General features: G+C 38.4%; 1 protein-coding gene across 6 annotated transcripts in view; it reads right to left on the reverse strand.

Moving 5' to 3' along the window:
• RIC1 (RIC1 homolog, RAB6A GEF complex partner 1) overlaps positions 1-19,604 on the reverse strand; it is a 147,999-nt gene that overhangs the window by 46,542 nt on the left and 81,853 nt on the right. For 3 of the 6 annotated variants that reach the window (XM_055092177.2, XM_024930040.4, XM_003823375.5), the window contains exons 4-6: positions 16,073-16,180; positions 9,766-9,908; positions 9,340-9,476 (exon numbers count right to left, since the gene is read on the reverse strand). In XM_055092177.2, the coding sequence (XP_054948152.1) occupies positions 9,340-9,476; positions 9,766-9,908; positions 16,073-16,180 (388 nt within the window). The remainder of the gene's footprint in view (positions 1-9,339; positions 9,477-9,765; positions 9,909-16,072; positions 16,181-19,604) is intronic. The other 3 variants (XM_063594494.1, XM_008977015.4, XM_055092178.2) reach the window with 1 other exon arrangement.

Here is a 19,604-nt window from a genome sequence, read left to right on the forward strand (position 1 = left end):
ATCTATACCTTATTTAGTAATGCCCATCTGCTTTTCATTAGTTTTTAAATCCTTAACTTATTAGAAAAAATTATTTAATTACATACTAATAAACACTGAGAATATATTTTGTACTAACTCTAAAGTACTTGGAAAAGAGTCAATCACTTTTTCAGCTCTAATATTTTTATTTCCAGTCTAAACATTTAAGTCCCAAAAATAATTACAAATATATATGCACCTTATAGGAAAAAAAAGAGTTTTTTCTAATTCATCAAAAGCTTATTTTTATTCTTATTTATGTTCTGACACAGGTGATCACAAATATATTATTTAGTGCCTTACTATCTGAATAAAGTTGATAATGGAAGATAGTAGATAGGAATATTAAAGATGATACCAAACAGAATGACAACAATTAAAAAAGGCCATTAAAAACTTAAATTCCTTTCCAGTTAAAGAGAGATGACTGAATATAAATATTTAGCTTCTTGGACTCCTAAAACTGTAACTTCTACAAGAGAAAAGAGTTTTTGTTTAAAAAAACATAAAGCAGCAAAGACAAAAATAATAGGAGGCGGCATTAGAAAATTTTAGAAGCTGGAAAGCATATCAATGAGTAGAATCCTTAACTGACAGGGAAGAACGCTGAGAAACATCTAAATTTAAGTTGTAGGGTACACGAAAGGCTTGGGAATTCAGGTGTCTTTGAAAGGCTAAATTAAATGTTGTAGAAGTGGTTCAAAACCTACTTAAAGAAGCAACTGGGTCCTCCCAGAGCACTTCCCCAAAGCTGAGCAGCCAATAAATACCCTACCTCCACTCCTACGGAAAACTGGATATTTTTCTTTGGAGAAAAACAAAACAAAACACCCCCACCCCTACCACCTCCACCAGAGGCCTATGGACCACACTGAAAACAGGGATAGAAAATAAAGGTTCACATCTTGAATTTGGACCCGCTAGCTTAACTCTTCTGTAACTCAAATCCCAGAATACTGGGGTAGCCAAGTATATATCCTCTAGAAAGGATTGCAGGACTCTTTTCCAAGGAACACTGGAGACAGAGAGGGGAGAGGGGAGCAGAAGGGAGGGACAGAGGGAAGGGTATGACTCTAAAGGTAGCAGGACCCCCAAGGAAATAACTCAGTCAGCTCATCCTATGGTAAAGGACATAGTAAACCAAACCAACCAAAATTCACAGTTTTCAATAAATTATTTTAATTTTAGGTCTCTGTCACAGCAGCCAAATCCATATATTAATTAGCTATTAGCTATTAAAAGATCCGACACAAATAAGAGTAAAGGGAATCTCAGGATAATTATGACAGAAGGCCAAAAAACAGCTGTGTTAAAGATTATAGTAAGCAAGCAGTCTAATTTGGAGCAGGCCAGAAGGCTCCCAGAGAAATTTCTTTAAGAAGATGAAATGGGAGGTTCCAAGATGGCCAAATAGGAACAGCTCCAGTGTACAGCTCCCAGCGTGAGTCATGCAGAGGATGGGTGATTTCTGCATTTCCGACTGAAGTACCAGGTTCATCTCACTAGGGCTTGTCAGACAGTGGGTGCAGCCCATGGAGTGTGAGCCCAAGGAGGACGGGGCATCACCTCACCCGGGAAGTGCAAGGGGTCGGGGAATTCCTTTTCATAGCCAAAGGAAGCCATGACAGATGGTACATGGAAAATCGGGACACTCCCACCCTAATACTGCGCTTTTCCAACGGTCTTAGCAAACGGCACACCAGGAGATTATATCCTGTGCTGGCTTGGAGGGTCCCATGCCCACGGAGCCTTGCTCACTGCTAGCACAGCATCTCAGATCGAACTGCAAGATGGCAGCGAAGCTGGGGGAGGGGCGTCCACCATTGCTAAGGCTTGAATAGGTAAACAAAGAGGCAGGGAAGCTCCAAGTGGGTGGAGCCCACCGCAGCTCAAGGAGGCCTGCCTGCCTCTGTAGACTCCACCTCTGGGGGCAGGGTATAGCTGAACAAAAGGCAGCAGACAGTTCTGCAGACGTAAATGTCCCTGTCTAACAGCTTTGAAGAGAGTAGTGGTTTGCCCAGCACGGAGTCTGAGGTCTGAGAACAGACAGACTGCCTCCTCAAGTGGGTCCCTGACCCATAAGTAGCCTAACTGGGAGACACCTCCCATTAGGGGCCAACTGACACCTCAATCCAGCCGGGTGCCCCTCTAAGATGAACCTTCCAGAAGAAGGATCAGGCAGCAACATTTGCCGTTCTGCAATATTTGCTGTTCTGCAGCCTCCGCTGGTGATACCCAGGCAAACAGTGTCTGGAGTGGACCTCCAGCAAACTCCAACAGACCTGCAGCTGAGGGTCCTGACTGTTAGAAGGAAAACTAACAAACAGAAAGGACATTCACACCAAAACCCCATATGTATGTCACCATCATCAAAGACCAAAGGCAGATAAAACCACAAAGATGGGGAGAAACCAGAGCAGAAAAGCTAAAATTCTAAAAATCAGAGCACCTCTTCACCTCCAAAGGAATGCAGCTCCTTGCCAGCAATGGAACAAAGCTCGATGGAGAATGACTTTGATGAGTTGAGAGAAGAAGGCTTCAGACGATCAGTAATAACAAACTTCTCCAAGCTAAAGAAGGATGTTCGAACCCATTGCAAAGAAGCAAAAAATCTTGAAAAAAGATTAGACAAATGGCTAACTAGAATAAACAGCGTAGCAAGGACTTGAAATGACGTGATGGAGCTGAAAACCATGGCACGAGAACTATGTGATGCCTGCACAAGCTTCAGCAGCCGATTTGATCGAATGATTGAAGATCAAATGAATGAAATGAAGTGAGAAGAGAAGTTTAGAGAAAAAAAGAGTAAAAAGAAATGAACAAAGCCTCCCAGAAAAATGGGACTGTGTGAAAAGATGAAATCTACGTCTGACTGCTGTACCTGAAAGTGACGGGGAGAATGGAACCAAGTTGGAAAACACTCTGCAGGATATTATCCAGGAGAACTTCCCCAACCTAGCAAGGCAGACCAACATTCAAATTCAGGAAATACAGGGAACGCCACAAAGATACTCCTCGAGAAGAGCAACTCCAAGACACATAATTGTCAGATTCACCAAAGTTGAAATGAAGGAAAAAATGTTAAGGGCAGCCAGAGAGAAAGGTCGGGTTACCCACAAAGGGAAGCCTATCAGACTAACGGCAGATCTCTCGGCAGAAACTCTACAAGCCAGAAGAGAGTGGGGGCCAATATTCAACATTCTTATAGAAAAGAATTTTCAACCCAGAATTTCATATCCAGCCAAACTAAGCTTCGTAAGTGAAGGAGAAATAAAATCCTTTACAGACAAGCAAATGCTGAGAGATTTTGTCACCACCAAGCCTGCCTTACAAGAGCTCCTGAAGGAAGCACTAAATATGGAAAGGAACAACTGGTACCAGCCACTGCAAAAACATGCCAAATTGTAAAGACCATCGATGCTAGGAAGAAACTGCATCAACTAATGTGCAAAATAACCAGCTAACATCATAATGACAGGATCAAATTCACGCATAACAATAGTAACCTTAAATGTAAATGGACTAAATGCTCCAATTAAAAGACACAGACTGGCAAATTGGATAAAGTGTCAAGACCCATCATTGTGCTGTATTCTGGAGACCTATCTTACGTGCAGAGACACACATAGGCTCAAAATAAAGGGATGGAGGAAGATCAACCAAGCAAATGGAAAACAAAAAAAAGCAGGGGTTGCAATCCTAGTATCTGATAAAACAGACTTTAAACCAACAAAGATCAATGGAGACAAAGAAGGCCATTACATAATGCTAAAGGGATCAATTCAACAAGAAGAGCTAACTATCCTAAATATATAAGCACCCAATACAGGAGCACCCAGATTCATAAAGCAAGTCCTTAGAAACCTACAAAGAGACTTAGACTCCCACACAATAATAATGGGAGACTTTAACACCCCACTGTCAACATTAGACAGATCAACAAGACAGAAAGTTAACAAGGGTATCCAGGAATTGAACTCAGCTCTGCAGCAAGTGGTTCTAATAGACATCTACAGAACTCTCCACCCCATATCAACAGAATATACATTCTTCTCAGCACCACATCACACTTATTCCAAAATTGACCACATAGTTGGAAGTACCCTTCAGCAAATGTAAAAAACCAGAAATTATAACAAACTGTCTCTCAGACTACAGTGCAATCAAACTAGAACTCAGGATTAAGAAACTCACTCAAAACCACTCAACTACATGAAACTGAACAACCTGCTCCTGAATGACTACTGGGTACATAACGAAATGAAGGCAGAAATAAAGACGTTCTTTGAAACCAACGAGAACAAAGACACAACATACCAGAATCTCCGGGACATATTTAAAGCAGTGTGTAGAGGGAAATTTATAGGATTAAATGCCCACAACAGAAAGCAGAAAAGATCTAAAATTGACACCCTAACATCACAATTAAAAGAACTAGAGAAGCAGGAGCAGACACATTCAAAAGCTAGCAGAAGGTAAGAAATAACTAAGATCAGAGCAGAACTGAAGGAGATAGAGACATAAAAAAACCATCAAAAAAATCAATGAATGCAGGAGCTGGTTTTTTGAAAAGATTGACGAAATTGATAAACCACTAGGCAAGACTAATGAAGAAGTAAAGAGAGAAGAATCAAATAGACGCAATAAAAAATGATAAAGGGGATATCACCACCGATCCCACAGAAATGCAAACTACTATCAGAGAATACTATAAACACCTCTACGCAAATAAACTAGAAAATCTAGAAGAAATGGATAAATTCCTGGACACATACACCCTCCCAAGACTAAACCAGGAAGAAGCTGAATCCCTGAATAGACCAATAACAGGCTCTGAAATTGAGGCAATAATTAATAGCCTACTAACCAAAAACAGTCCAGGACGAGACAGATTCACAGCCAAATTCTATCAGAGGTACAAAGAGGAACTGGTACCATTCCTTCTGAAACTATTCCAATCAATAGAAAAAGAGGGAACCCTCCCTAACTCATTTTATGAGGCCTGCATCATCCTGATACCAAAGCCTGGCAGAGACACAACAAAAAAAGAGAATATTAGACCAATATCCCTTATGAACAATGATGCAAAAATCCTCAATAAAATACTGGCAAACTGAATCCAGCAGCACATCAAAAAGCTTATCCACCACTATCAAGTTGGCTTCATCCCTGGGATGCAAGGCTGGTTCAAAATATGAAAATCAATAACGGTAATACAGCATATAAACAGAACCAAAGACAAAAACCACATGATTATCTCAATAGATGCAGAAAAGGCCTTTGACAAAATTCAACAGCCCTTCATGCTAAAAAGTCTCAATAAACTAGGTACTGATGGGACGTATCTCAAAATAATAAGAGCTACTTATGACAAACCCACAAATATCATACTGAATGGGCAAAAACTGGAAGCATTCCCTTTGAAAACTGGCACAAGACAGGGATGTCCTCTCTCACCACTCCTATTCAACATAGTGTTGGAAGTTCTGGCGAGAGCAATCGGGCAGGAGAAAGAAATAAAGGGTATTCAATTAGGAAAAGAGGAAGTCAAATTGTCCCTGTTTGCAGATGACATGATTGTATATCTAGAAAACTCCAGAGTCTCAGCGCAAAATCTCCTTAAGCTGATAGGCAACTTCAGCAAAGTCTCAGGATACAAAATGAATGTGCAAAAATCACAAGCATTCCTATACACCAATAACAGACAAACACAGAACCAAATCATGAGTGAACTCCCATTCACAATTGCTTCAAAGAGAATAAAATACCTAGGAATCCAACTTACAAGGGATGTGAAGGACCTCTTCAAGGAGAACTACAAACCACTGCTCAACGAAATAAAAGAGGACACAAACAAATGAAAGAACTTTCCATGCTCATGGATAGGAAGAATCAATATTGTGAAAATGGCCATACTGCCCGAGGTAATTTATAGATTCAATGCCATCCCCATCAAGTTACCAATGACTTTCTTCACAGAATTGGAAAAAACTACTTTAAAGTTCATATGGAACCAAAAAAGAGCCTGCATTGCCAAGACAATCCTAAGCCAAAAGAACAAAGCTGGAGGCATCACGCTACCTGACTTCAAACTATACTACAAGGCTACAGTAACCAAAACAGCACGGTACTGGTACCAAAACAGAGATATAGACCAATGGAACAGAACAGAGCCCTCAGAAATAATACCACACATCTACAACCATCTGATCTTTGACAAACCTGACAAAAACAAGAAACGGGGAAAGGATTCTCTATTTAATAAATGGTGCTGGTAAAACGGGCTAGCCATATGTAGAAAGCTGAAACTGGATCCCTTCCTTACACCTTATACAAAAATTAATTCAAGAAGGATTAAAGACTTAAATGTTGGACCTAAAACCATAAAAACCCTAGAAGAAAACCTAGACAATACCATTCAGGCCATAGGCATGGGCAAGGACTTCATGACTAAAACACCAAAAGCAATGGCAACAAAAGCCAAAATTGACAAATGGGATCTAATTAAACTAAAGAGCTTCTGCACTGCAAAAGAAACTACCATCAGAGTGAACAGGCAACCTACAGAATGGGAAAAAATTTTTACCATCTACCCATCTGACAAAGGGCTAATATCCAGAAACTACAAAGAACTTAAACAAATTTACAAGAAAAAAATCAAACCACCCCATCAAAAAGTGAGCGAAGGCTATGAACAGACACTTCTCAAAAGAAGACATTTATGCAGCCAACAGACACAGGAAAAAATGCTCATTATCACTGGCCATCAAAGAAATGCAAATCAAAACCACAATGAGATACTATCTCACACCAGTTAAAATGGTGATCATTAAAAAGTTAGGAAACAACAGGTCCTGGAGAGGATGTGAAGAAATAGGAACACTTTTACACTGTTGGTGGGACTGTAAACTAGTTCAATCATTGTGGAAGACAGTGTGGCGATTCTTCAAGGATCTAAAACTAGAAATATCATTTGATCCAGCCATCCCATTACTGTGTATATACCCAAAGGATTATAAATCATGCTGCTATAAAGACACACGCACATGTATGTTTATTGTGGCACTATTCAAATAGCAAAGACTTGGTACCAAGCCCAATGTCCATCAATGACAGACTGGATAAAGAAAATGTGGCACATATACACCATGGAATACTATGCAGCCATAAAAAAGGATGAGTTCATGTCCTTTGTAGGCACATGGGTGAAGCTGGAAACCATCATTCTGAGCAAACTATTGCAAGGACAGAAAACCAAACACCGTATGTTCTGATTCACAGGTGGGAATTGAACAATGAGAACACTTGGACACAAGGTGGGGAACATCACACACCAGGGCCTGTCGTGGGGTGGGGCGAGGGGGGAGGGATAGCATTAGGAGATATACCTAATGTAAATGACGAGTTAATGGGTGCAGAACACCAACATGGCACATGTGTACATATGTAACAAACCAGCACGCTGTGCACATGTACCCTAGAACTTAAAAAAGTAAATAAAAAGATAGATTTAGAAAGGGATCTCTGATATCACAGTGGGCTTCAGAAAACCAGTGTAAGTTCTTTCTAGTATTAAAGTCAGAAAAGTTTATATGAAGAAATGTTTACATGTGCATGGAGGCTATGAACATGCATGTGGACATGTGATACATACCTATAGACCCACACATACACTGCATAGGTACACACACACACACACACACACACACACACACACACACACTCTTATGTTTTTTGCAAGCTCATTCCTTCTGTAAGCCATCCTTAAGTGATATAGTTCCTTGGGGTTAAAAAAAAAAAAAATCTCTTCCTCCATTAAATTGTTTTGTGGTACTGTGGAAAAAAAAAAAAAAGAAGAAGAAGATGAAATGGGCTGGGCACCATGGCTGACGCCTGTAATCCCAGCACATTGGGAGGCTGAGGTGGGTGGATCACCTGAGGTTGGTAGGTCAAGACCAGCCTGACCAACAGGGAGAAACCCCGTCTCTACTAAAAACACAAAATTAGGCGGGCGTGGTGGTGCATGCCTGTAATCCCAGCAAGTCGGGAGGCTGAAGCAGGAGAATCGCTTGAACCCGAGAGGCGGAGGTTGTGGTGAGCCGAGATCGTGCCACTGCACTCCAGTCTGGACAACAAGAGCAAAATTGCATCTCAAAAAAAAAAAAAAAAGAAAACAAAAAAGATGAAATGAACAGAACAGCTAATATGTTTGAAAAAGCTGGGAGGATATTTACACAACTGACAGTTTGGGTTGTGTAAGAGTTAAGTACACAAAAATTAAGCAAATGTAAAGAACAAGGCAATCATTAATTCCTAGCAGGAGGAAAAATCTGCAGTAAAGGAAAAATAATTATACTGACAGAGACAGGAGTTGGCCAAGGGTCCCCAGTGAAAACCCACTTTCAAGCTCAAAAAGAGCGTGAAGGCTGAAAGATGGGACTCCTTGTCCCAGATGAAACTGGTGATCCAGAGGGATAAATAACTGCCCGTTTGCCCTTTCCTGAGTGATTCTTTCTGAATAATGCCCACAAGCGCACTAGGAGAATGGGGTTAAGTTCACGCCTTGTTCAGCGGGTAGGACCCTGGGGCTCTTCAGCGTGTGTGTGTGTGTGCGCGCACGCGCGTGTGTGCTGGGGTTTGGTAATCAATCTGTGAAGTGGGAGCCTGTTAGCAGGACATCATCTTTATTTGCTGAGAGCTTGCTTTTAATAAATTCTGCTCTCCTCACCTTTCAGTATGTCTGCATGCCTAATCTTTCCTGGCTGTGTGACAAGAACCTGCTTTTGGCTAAACTAAGGAGCAAAAACTTCTGCGTCAGTACCACATGGTTTAGGTACTAATGGGGCTTACATATTGATAAAAATATAAACAATTAATAGTAACCTAATCAAAATCACAATAACTATAATGGGAACATGAGAAGAATATAAGTATGGCGGAAGCAGGGAAGAGGGAAGTAAATGGTCACTTTCAACAGTAAGAAGTCAATAAACACAGCCTAAGAACTAAAAATTAAAGGAAATATTCAGAGTAGTGGAAATTAAAAATCAAAATAACCAGTAAAGGAATAAAAAGTAGTTGCCTCCAAAAGTGGAAAATTAGGCATGAGGAGAGCAGGGAGGAGAACAGGAATCATTATTTTTCTTTAACATGTCCAAGAGAATTTTGTCTACTTATACTATTTATATGTTTGGTTTGATTAAAAAATTAACAACCCTTAAAATCTTACATGAAAGATGAAACTAGAGAAGAATTTGATAACAAAGAATAAAATAAGTACACAATAACAAAAAACCCTTCAAAGTAAATAAGTCATACCTCTGCAGTAAATCTACTTGACACTGGTGTAATAAATCCAACTTTACCATCATTAAATACAACAGCAAACCCATCAAGTGTGGCACAGTATTCCATGTCTCTGATGTGTACGTCTGTGAAGCCCAGGAATGAACCTACTGATGAAAAAAATAAGCACATGAAATAGGATTAAGAATATAATAAATTACTCTCTCACTTTTTGCCAGAAAAACCTGTAAGTTTAAAAGGGTAAAAATAATGACCTAACAACCCTAAACAATTAAACTGTCCTTTCCTACTAAATGCCTCTCTCACCCCGCCTCTCATACTCTGCCCACCTCTCCCCTTGCATAACTAATTCCAAAGAAGTGTTCATCCATAGAAGATACCTAACTAGACATCAAACATTAAACAACTGGTTCAACCTCATGTAGAAAGTATAGCTACCTCTAGATGACTGCAGGTCTACTGAAAAGGGTACTGTGCAAAGATTAATGGCTTTCCTTCCATTTGTCATTCCTTCCCAGTGAATAAGATGAAGAAGTCCATCAGAAGTAGCAACCAGGAGATCTTCCAACACAGACTGCAAACTGTAGGTAGAATCAATTAATTTTTAAGAGAGCATACTGGGAAAGCAATGTGTATGAATATTAAAACTGCTTTAGAGAATACTCATGCAAAAATGATCATGAAACCATTTACAAAACATCTCCATTTATCTGCAACTTTATCTATGTATATTTCAATCTAGAATCAGAAATCCTGAAAGAAATGAAAGACTATGGGCAGCCACAGTCACAAACTTGATAACTGATAAAACTAGTTAAAAACTACAAATATTTAAACAGCAAATTAGAAGATGGAAACAGAAGTGATAGCAGAAAGAAAGAAAAAGAGGTAGAGAAACCATAAAATGAATAGACCCAACTAATAACAGTATGACAATCTAGAGCCATTAAGTGTAGAGGTAACAATGCTCTGGCACTTGTCCAATAAAACTTTGAATAATGATGGAAATGTTCTATATCTGTGCTATCTGTAAGCAGTAGCTATGAGCTGTATGTGGTGACTATACACTTGAAATATGGCTAGTGCAATAAAATAACGGAAATTTTATTTACTTTTCATTAATGTAAATTTAAATAAATTCATGTGTGACTAGTGGCTACTGTATTGGAGTATAGTTCCAGGCCAATATATTTCTTAGGTATTAGCAAGTCTCACATTGTTCATTCCTTCTACAAACATTTACTGAGCCTATCCTCTGTGACAGGTGCTATACTCTGTGCTGGATATTCGAGGATGAATAAAATATTCTCCGTCTTCAGAGGACTTCTCAGGCAAGAAATCAAAAATAGTTACATAGCATGATCTCAACACATCAATATTTGTGAAGATATTCAGCATTTACTTCTTTAATGGGGAAATAGCCTGTTTTGCTCACCTCTGTATGCACAGCCCCAAGGGCAGTGTTAGTTAAATCTGTCACTAAATATTTGTGCAAAGGAGGCAAGAAGAGGGAAAGGGTTAGAGGAAAGAGGAACCCATAAATGAGACTGCAAAGGTACTGGCACAAAGAAAAAGACAACCAGGGAAACCAGTAGAAACTGATATCAAGAAAGCCAAGGAAGTAAGATGAATTTAAGAAAGAGTGTTCAAAGTATCAAATACTATATAAGGAAAAACAAAAAATGTTATGTGTATATTATATATACCTTATTAAATACTATTAAATTCCTTTTCATACTTAGGAGCATATTTCCGAAATATTTTAATCCATAATGATGAAAAAAATGTCTTTTAGTATTTTAATTCTTAAACTAAACCTTTAATTCTTTGGAAAGTTGACTTCAATTACTCATACTCCAAAGATTTCAGCTAATGTAGAATTTGCTGTTTTTTCCCCAACTATAAAAATACTGAAAAAGATCAGAAACAGATGTTTCTTTACCCAGCTCTATTTCTTGAACTTCACAGCCATTTGTAATCAATTAAAATTTCCAGTTTTTAGACATTTCACTTTTTAAAGCATTATATATTAATTTCAAATTTATATTTCAGTGATAAAATCTATGTGTATCATTTGGTGGGTAGAGTATAAAAAGTTTATGTTTTAGATGTACTACTATATGCTATGAAAATATGTAATTCAAAATCTAAGCTGTTGGAAATCTGAATTACTTTTGAGCCTTAAAGAAATGTAATTATGGGGCCTGAGTCACACAATAGGCAGCTATAATCTAGGCAGCTGTCATCTTTCTTTCTCTGATTATAGATTAGCTTTCTTCCTTACTGTATTGTTTTATAAATGCTGTAAATGACTAAAGGGCTCCAGGGAAGACCCCTTCCCTCTTCACTGTTGATCTTCATGGTAGATTAACTTCCCTCTTATCTTTCTTACACAAAGACTTCATGGCTATCACATTGTCTTAAAATGGAATGTTAAATACACTCTTTTTAAATTGGAAATGAAAACTAGCTGTAAAGACAAGCCATAAAGAAAACAAACTGTAACTAAATTGTAACTCATAAACCAGCCTTGTATAGAAAACATTATAATCCTACCAAACTTTATTTTCCACCTATATAAGCAAGAACTGAACTTTTTTTTTTTTTTTTTTTTTTGAGACGGAGTCTTGCTCTGTTGCCCAAGCTGGAGTGCAGTGGCACCATCTCAGCTCACTGCAACCTCCGCCTCCCAGGTTCAAGTGATTCTCCTGCCTCAGCCTCCCTAGTAGCTGGGATTACAGGCGCACGCCACCATGCCCAGCTAATTTTTGTATTTTTAGTAGAGACAAGGTTTCGCCATGTTGGCCAGGCTCGTCTTGAACTCCTGACCTCAGGTGATCGACCCACCTTGGCCTCCAAAGTGCTGCGATTACAGGCGTGAGCCACTGCGCCTGGCTGAACTATTTTTTTTTTTATTTTTAAACAGTCTCTTACTCTGCTGCCCAGGCTAGAGTGCAGTGGCGCAATCTCAGCTCACTGAAACCTCCGCCTCCCGGGATTCTCCTGCCTCAGCCTCCTGAGTAGCTGGGATGACAGGCATGCGCCACCGCGCCCAGCTAATTTTTCTATTTGTGGTAGAGACAAGGTTTCACCACGTTGGCCAGGCTGGTTTTGAACTCCTGACCTCAGGTGATCCACCCGCCTCGGCCTCCCAGTGTGCTGGGATTAAAGGTGTGAGCTACTGTGCCTGGCCTGCAAGAACTGAACTTTTAAACTTTGGAACACTGACCCCATTTTCTGAAGTCTGTTCTCCCGGATTGGTCAGCTTTCTGCTTGCATTAATTCCAGATTCTGATCCTTTTGATTACTTCAAGTTGACAATGTCAAGAGAGGCAATTTAGCAGAGTAGTCACTGGTTTACCAGTGATTTTCCTTGGAAGGAGTCAGCATCGTTTATTCCAAACTACATTCTCCCTCTCCCCTAACCCTATCTCCCTAGAAAATCACTGTATACAACAGAGTTATCCTCCAGTAATCTGACTACCTGCTAGACAAAACTCAACAATCGTCTGACAAAATTAAGAGTTCATAATCTCTATAACATGATAATCAGTGATGCTGCAACAAACAAATGACTGGCCAGATGTGTGAATAAAAAGGAAAATGTAACCTAGAGTCAAGAGAAAAATCCATCAATATAAATAGACTTATAGATAATCTTGATATTGGAATTAGCAGACAGGCTTTTTAAAAACTGTGACAGACATAATAAATAATCTGTAGGAAGAGATAGATATATCCTTCTCATTTAATTGAAAGTGGACAAACTTGTTAAAACAAAGGCTGAGCCAGGCGTGGTGGCTTGTGCCTGTAATCCCAGCTACTAGGAGGCTGAGGCAGGAGGAATGCTTGAGTCCAGGAGCTCAAGACCAACTGAGCAGCACAGTGAGACTACCATCTCTAAAAAAATTTAGAAATAAAAAAGCTGGTGTCACTTGTTAAAATACTAATAATTCTATAAATGTTGGTAAATAGACCTTGCCCCAAGTCACCTAAGTGTTTGCTACAACTGACTCCCCTCCCTCAGAAAAATCTGGCCAACTGAAGGATTCATTACTGGCGTAGTAGGGCGATGTCAGAACCCTGTTCGATAACTAATAACCCATGTCTTTTCATGCTGTATTGGTTCTTAAATTTTTGTTTCTTTTCAGACACAGTCTCTGTTGCCCAGGCTGGAGTGCAGTGGCGCAATCTCAGCTCACTGCAACCTCTGCCTCCCGGGTTCAACCAATTATTGTGCCTCAGCCTCCTGAGTAGCTGGGAATACAGGCATGTGCCACCACACCCAGCTAATTTTTATATTTTTAGTAGAGACAGGGTTTCACTATGTTGGCTAGGCTGGTCTCAAACTCCTGACCTCATGATCTGCCCTTCTGTCGCCTTGGCCTCCCAAAGTGCTGGGATTATAGGCATGAGCCACCGTGCCCAGCCTGGTTCTGAAATATTTTTAATATCACAACTGTTAATGAGTACATTAAAAAATTTAGGTAAATACACTCTAAGTTATATCTTAGAGAGCCTCTTCAATCATTGACTTCATTAATTTTATGAGAGCTATGTGGTATCCCAGGTGTGCGTGTCTGTTAAATGTATGTTTAAATTTAGGATCTTGGCTGGGTGTGGTGGCTCAACACCTGTAATCCCAGCACTTTGAGAGGCCAAGGAGAGGAGATCGCTTGAGCTTAGGAGTTTGAGACCAGCCTCAACAACATGGTGAAACCTTGCGTCTACAATAAAGTACAAAAAATTAGCGTGGTGTGACGTGTGCCTGTAGTCCCAGCTACTTGATAGGCTGAGGTGAGATCACTGGAGCCCAGGAGGCTGAGGCTGCAGTGAGCTGTGATCATGCCGCTGCAATTAGCTGTGATTGTGCCACTGCACTTCAGCCTGGGTGACAAGGTGAGACCCTGTCGGAGGAGTGGGGAGAGAGGAAGGGAAGGGGATGGGAGGGGAGGGGAAGGGAGGGGAGGCGAAACTCTTATTAAAATTATGTTTTTACCTTCTAAACATTCTCTATCCTCAATTAATAACAAAAGTTAGATGCTTAACATTAATATTTTTTCTTCAAATCAAAAGATGAGATAGTACTCTTACCCCTATAAGCAACAGCATAACCAATATCCTAGCCTTATCTGACTTATATTTGTGATGATAGGAGGGAAAATAATTGGTTATAAAAATCTAAGTTTCATGTCTTCTCACTCAATTTAAAATCTATAGCAAATTTCAAATTTCCAGCAGTTATGTGTTTCAGGTGCTGATAACTTTGTTCTGAAATGCAATTATTTCACTGGAGTTTTGAGAGAAACCTTACAGATTTCCAACCACCTAAATTCATAGATTAAAACCTAGCACCTGACAGGTTAAACTTGGACAAGATGGCAGAATTTTTTTTTTTTTTTCTTTTTGGCTCTTTTTCTATTCTATTTCCATGCACCATACAAGGTTTCCCACCAGGTGGAGGTAGAAAGCCAAGCCTGTACAATTCCACCTTTTCTTGGTATCTACAGACACTCAGAATTCCTTATGTATCAAGTTACTTTCTTGAAAACGATTCCCATGCTGAAATAAATAAAATGTGAAGTGATGAATAACCTTGTGACCAAGGCAATGAGTAACTTTGAACTCAATCTTCTGTAACACTGATTACATTTAAGCAAATAATAATTGTGTTCTTTTCTATGAGAATAAGATATGAAGGGGATGGACCAAACAAGGCAAGACAATACCTAGCCACTTGCATAGTTTTAATGTTTCAGTATCATTCTGTACAGTACTCTAACAAGAGAAATGGTGAAATAAACCTTTTCTTAGAACTGTGAGTCAGAGGGATTTTTTAAAAATTAGCATGACATTCATATAATTCAATACATTTACATAGTTCAATATTAAAAAAGAGTACACAATAAAAAGCTTTTCCCCCAAACCTGTCCCATAGCTACTCAGTTCTCATCCCCAGTTTCTTATGTATTCTTCCAGAAAAATACATGCTCTCTCTTTTAAACAAGATGGAGATACCTCATCTCCCTTTTAAAAACAAACATTAGCAACATAAGCATTTTGCTTTTTTCACCCAACAACATATTTGGAAAGTTTTTTTTCCATAAAGAATGTCCTCAATGTTTTTACAGCTGCGTATCGTTTAAATAAATTTTCTTATATATACACAATGGAAAAGATATGCAGCTAAACTAAGTGACAACTAAAACATCAACAGTGGAACAACAGTTAAAGAAATAAAGCCAAATTGTAGGTAAGATTTTTTCTACCAATGGGTATAAAATAGATTTTTGGTATTCTGGTATTTCTGGCCACTTTGTCATAAAACCTTTATTCATACTTGGATGAAAAAGTGTAACTTTCTTCCAAGTGTATATAAACTTCCCAGAAGCTTATGGCAACTTTGGAAACAAAGGCACTTTCTCTTTTCCTCAACTTGTGTGCTTTCATCAGTATTGTTTTGGGAAATATGGACTGTTATCACTCAATCAAACAATTCTAGACCTTATAAAATATAAATTTCAAAATAAGATTATAGTTGGTATATTCAATTTTATTATAATAATTTAAGTATTAAGTGCCATCTGTAAAACTTCCAATGTCTTAAAAGGGTTAATCAAGCATTTCTAGAACTAAGAAGTTATCTTGAATTAAAAGAAATTTAACTTTCCTGTTGGTCATGGGATTTACGAACTACATCATCTACTGTCATCATACAATGTCAAATTTAACCAAAGTACTGTACCTCATGATGGGTGCTTGTAAATCCAGTATTTTCCTCATCTCTAAATTTAATGCTGGAGCACACTGTTCTTCCTTAAAATGGGGTGTCCCCTTCATTTGTGGACTTCCTCTAAAAGAAACAGCATAGAGTTAAAGAAAGATGCTGAATTTGCCTCCATTCTGTGGCTAATACACATACAATCAAATAAAGTAAATGAAATAAAACTTACAAATCAGGCATTCATCCTTCAGATTCTCAAATGAAAAACAGACTTAAATTCTATTATAGCAGACATTATCTACTTATCAATTGGAAATAAATGTTTGACCAATGTAATTTGTGTTAGGAGGGTGGGAAGAAGAGCAGAGAATCTGAGAAAAAAACCCACTTGAAATAAAAGTGAACTAACTCTAAAGAGAACCAACAGGCATTTTGTTTAAAATTACTGAGGGCCCTTTCTAAGGTGGACAACTATGGAAAAAAAAGTATCATTCTATATAGTATCTGTCCCAGTGATCCAAATCGTGTAGCTTCATCTTTACTTACTCCACACCTTATCCTTGATTCCTATTCTTTGGGTATGAATCAGAATTAAGGTGAAATTAAAGGGTGCAATTAGGAGATGTTTCACAAGTTACTTAGTAATAAGTAGCTAAATACCTAAAATTTTAAATCCCTGGCATTAAATAGCTGCAGTAGAGTGCTGGGTCAATGCCAACTTAACTGAACTGTCACACACGACCCTTCAAAGGACTACAGGCTGTTTTGTATTCTTTATCTCCACATGGCATGGTAGACCAGTATCTTCTTCAGTGCCTGTGCTGGAATTTAACAGTTATCTGTCTCTCACCATCAGCTATCACTTGTGGCAACAATTAGCCTGCTGATGTCATCTCTCCCTTTCCAGTCAAGTACATTCCTATAATTTGTCAATACTATTAAAATATGCACAAAGAGGCAAACAAGTCCAATAGCTTTCAAAGTTCCTGGCTTTGGGAAATATATTTTGATGCTCATTTTTTTAGTTTTCTTTCTTACTTATTTTTGCTTATTTTTTAGTTACAGACTATTTTTCTTATAAAGTTTTGTGGTGATTTATTACCATTCTATCCTGCTACTACTATGAACTGGAGTACTTACTTAATTCCTTCTAAGTCTAAATGACTAAACTAGCTAATGTTTAACCATACAGGTTCGTATTCAACTAACATGTCTGACTGATGTGACAGCCTGTAAAAAGGACATGAAAGTAATTAGTTTACAGGAGTCACATTTAAACTGCTGAACACACATTCTGTGATGATTTACTGAGATGTCTTCCATGTATTAATATATCTGGTTTTAAAGTTAAATTTTATTTTCCAAAGTAATATATATACAGAAGTTAAAATTCAAATAGGGCTAGAAAGCTTAAGACAGAAAACAACACAGAGGTAGACTCCTTTTAGTGGAAACTTAAAAAGACATATGTCTTCTTTTGAGAAGTGTCTGTTCATATCCTTTGCCCACTTTTTGATGGGGTTGTTTTTTTCTTGTAAATTTGTTTGAGTCCTTTGTAGATGCTGGATATTAGCCCTTTGTCAGATGAGTAGATTGCAAAAATTTTCTCCCATGTTGTAGGTTGCCTGTTCACTCTGATGGTAGTTTCTTTTGCTGTGCAGAAGCTCTTTAACAGACACATGAAAAAGTGCTCATCATCACTGGCCATCAGAGAAATGCAAATCAAAACCACAATGAGATACCATCTCACACCAGTTAGAATGGCAATCATTAAAAAGTCAGGAAACAACAGGTGCTGGAGAGGATGTGAAGAAATAGGAACACTTTTATATTGTTGGTGGGACTGCAAACTAGTTCAACCATTGTGGAAGACAGTGTGGCGATTCCTCAGGGATCTAGAACTAGAAATACCATTTGACCCAGCAATCCCATTACTAGGTATATACCCAAAGGAATATAAATCATGCTGCTATAAAGACACATTCACATGTATGTTTATAGCGGCACTACTCACAATAGCAAAGACTTGGAACCAACCCAAATGTTCAACAATGATAGACTGGATTAAGAAAATGTGGCACATATACACCATGGAATATTATGCAGCCATAAAAAAGGATGAGTTCATGTCCTTTGTAGGGACATAGATGAAGCTGGAAACCATCATTCTCAGCAAACTATCGCAAGGACAAAAAACCAAACACCGCATGTTCTCACTCATAGGTAGGAAATGAACAATGAGAACACTTGGACACAGGAAAGGGACCATCACACATCAGGTCCTGCTGTGGGGTGGGGGCAGCAGGGAGGGGTAGCATTAGGAGATATACCTAATGTAAATGACGAGTTAATGGGTGCAGAACACCAACACAGCATGTGTATACATATGTAACAAACCTGCACATTGTGCACATGTACCCTAGAACTTAAAGTATAATAAAAATATATATATATAAAATAAAGATAAAAAGGAAAACAAACAAAAAAGACGTATGTCCTGATTTGAACAGACCAACTCCTAAAATAACAGCTCTGAGTTAAAATGGGAAAACTGAACACAGACTGAGTATTTGATGACACTAATAAACTATTAATTCTGTTGGGTAATAATATTGGGGTTTGGTTTCCTCAAAATGTCTACCTGTTACAGACAAAACAGAAGCATTTAGGGTTGAATGATATAGTATATGAAAGTTGCTTTAATAATTAAAAAGTATGCATGCATGGGGAGAGGGGGATGTTGACAACTTTTGAATCTGGGAGATAAGTACACTGGGGACATGTCCTTTTAGATTCTCAAGTGTGGCTGTGGAGTTCAATGACATTCCTATTCACAGACTAGCTCTTTTCCCTCTGAAGTACCTAGGATCTTCTTTTTATATATCCGATGGGTTCTGAAATTTCAGAATAATTAATTTTTCTACAAGTATGTGAATGTTTATCATTGCACTGAGCACTTGGTAGACCTGTTCAATCTACTGATGTATTTAGTTTAAACTCTAGGAAATTTACATGTTTCGTTTCCTTAATATAATAATAAGCTTCTCCATTCCCTGTTCTCTCTTTCTACAACTCCTAGTCAGTTAGATATTAAACCTCATATTAAACTCTAATTTTCTCTTTTCTCTCTTATTCTTGTCTTTTATTCTATACCCAGGGAAAGTTCCTCAACTGTTTCTTTCAATGCTTTTACTGAATATATTTCTACTATTGTACTTTTCATTCTGAGAATTTTCTCATCTACTACTCCCCTTGTTTTCTTAAACCATCCTACCTTGTTTGATTAGCCAAAATCTGTCTAAGGTTGTTAATTATTTCCTCGAAGTGTTTTCATTCCTTCAAGTATCTGTTTACTTTAAGTTCCTTTTTTCTGGTATGTGTTTCTAAGTTACACTGGAAACTTTCCTAAAATGGCTAACAACATTTAGTCCTTTGTTCTTATTTTAGAGGTTAACAATAAAAAGGTGACTACGTGTCTGCAGGCTGTCAACTGGTGGACTTCAGCAGGGTAGTGGCCAGCCAGCTTTTTTTTGGGGTCTTCAAATACTAGTAC

Source organism: Pan paniscus, chromosome 11, assembly GCF_029289425.2.
Source record: "Pan paniscus chromosome 11, NHGRI_mPanPan1-v2.0_pri, whole genome shotgun sequence".
NCBI lineage: Eukaryota > Metazoa > Chordata > Mammalia > Primates > Hominidae > Pan > Pan paniscus.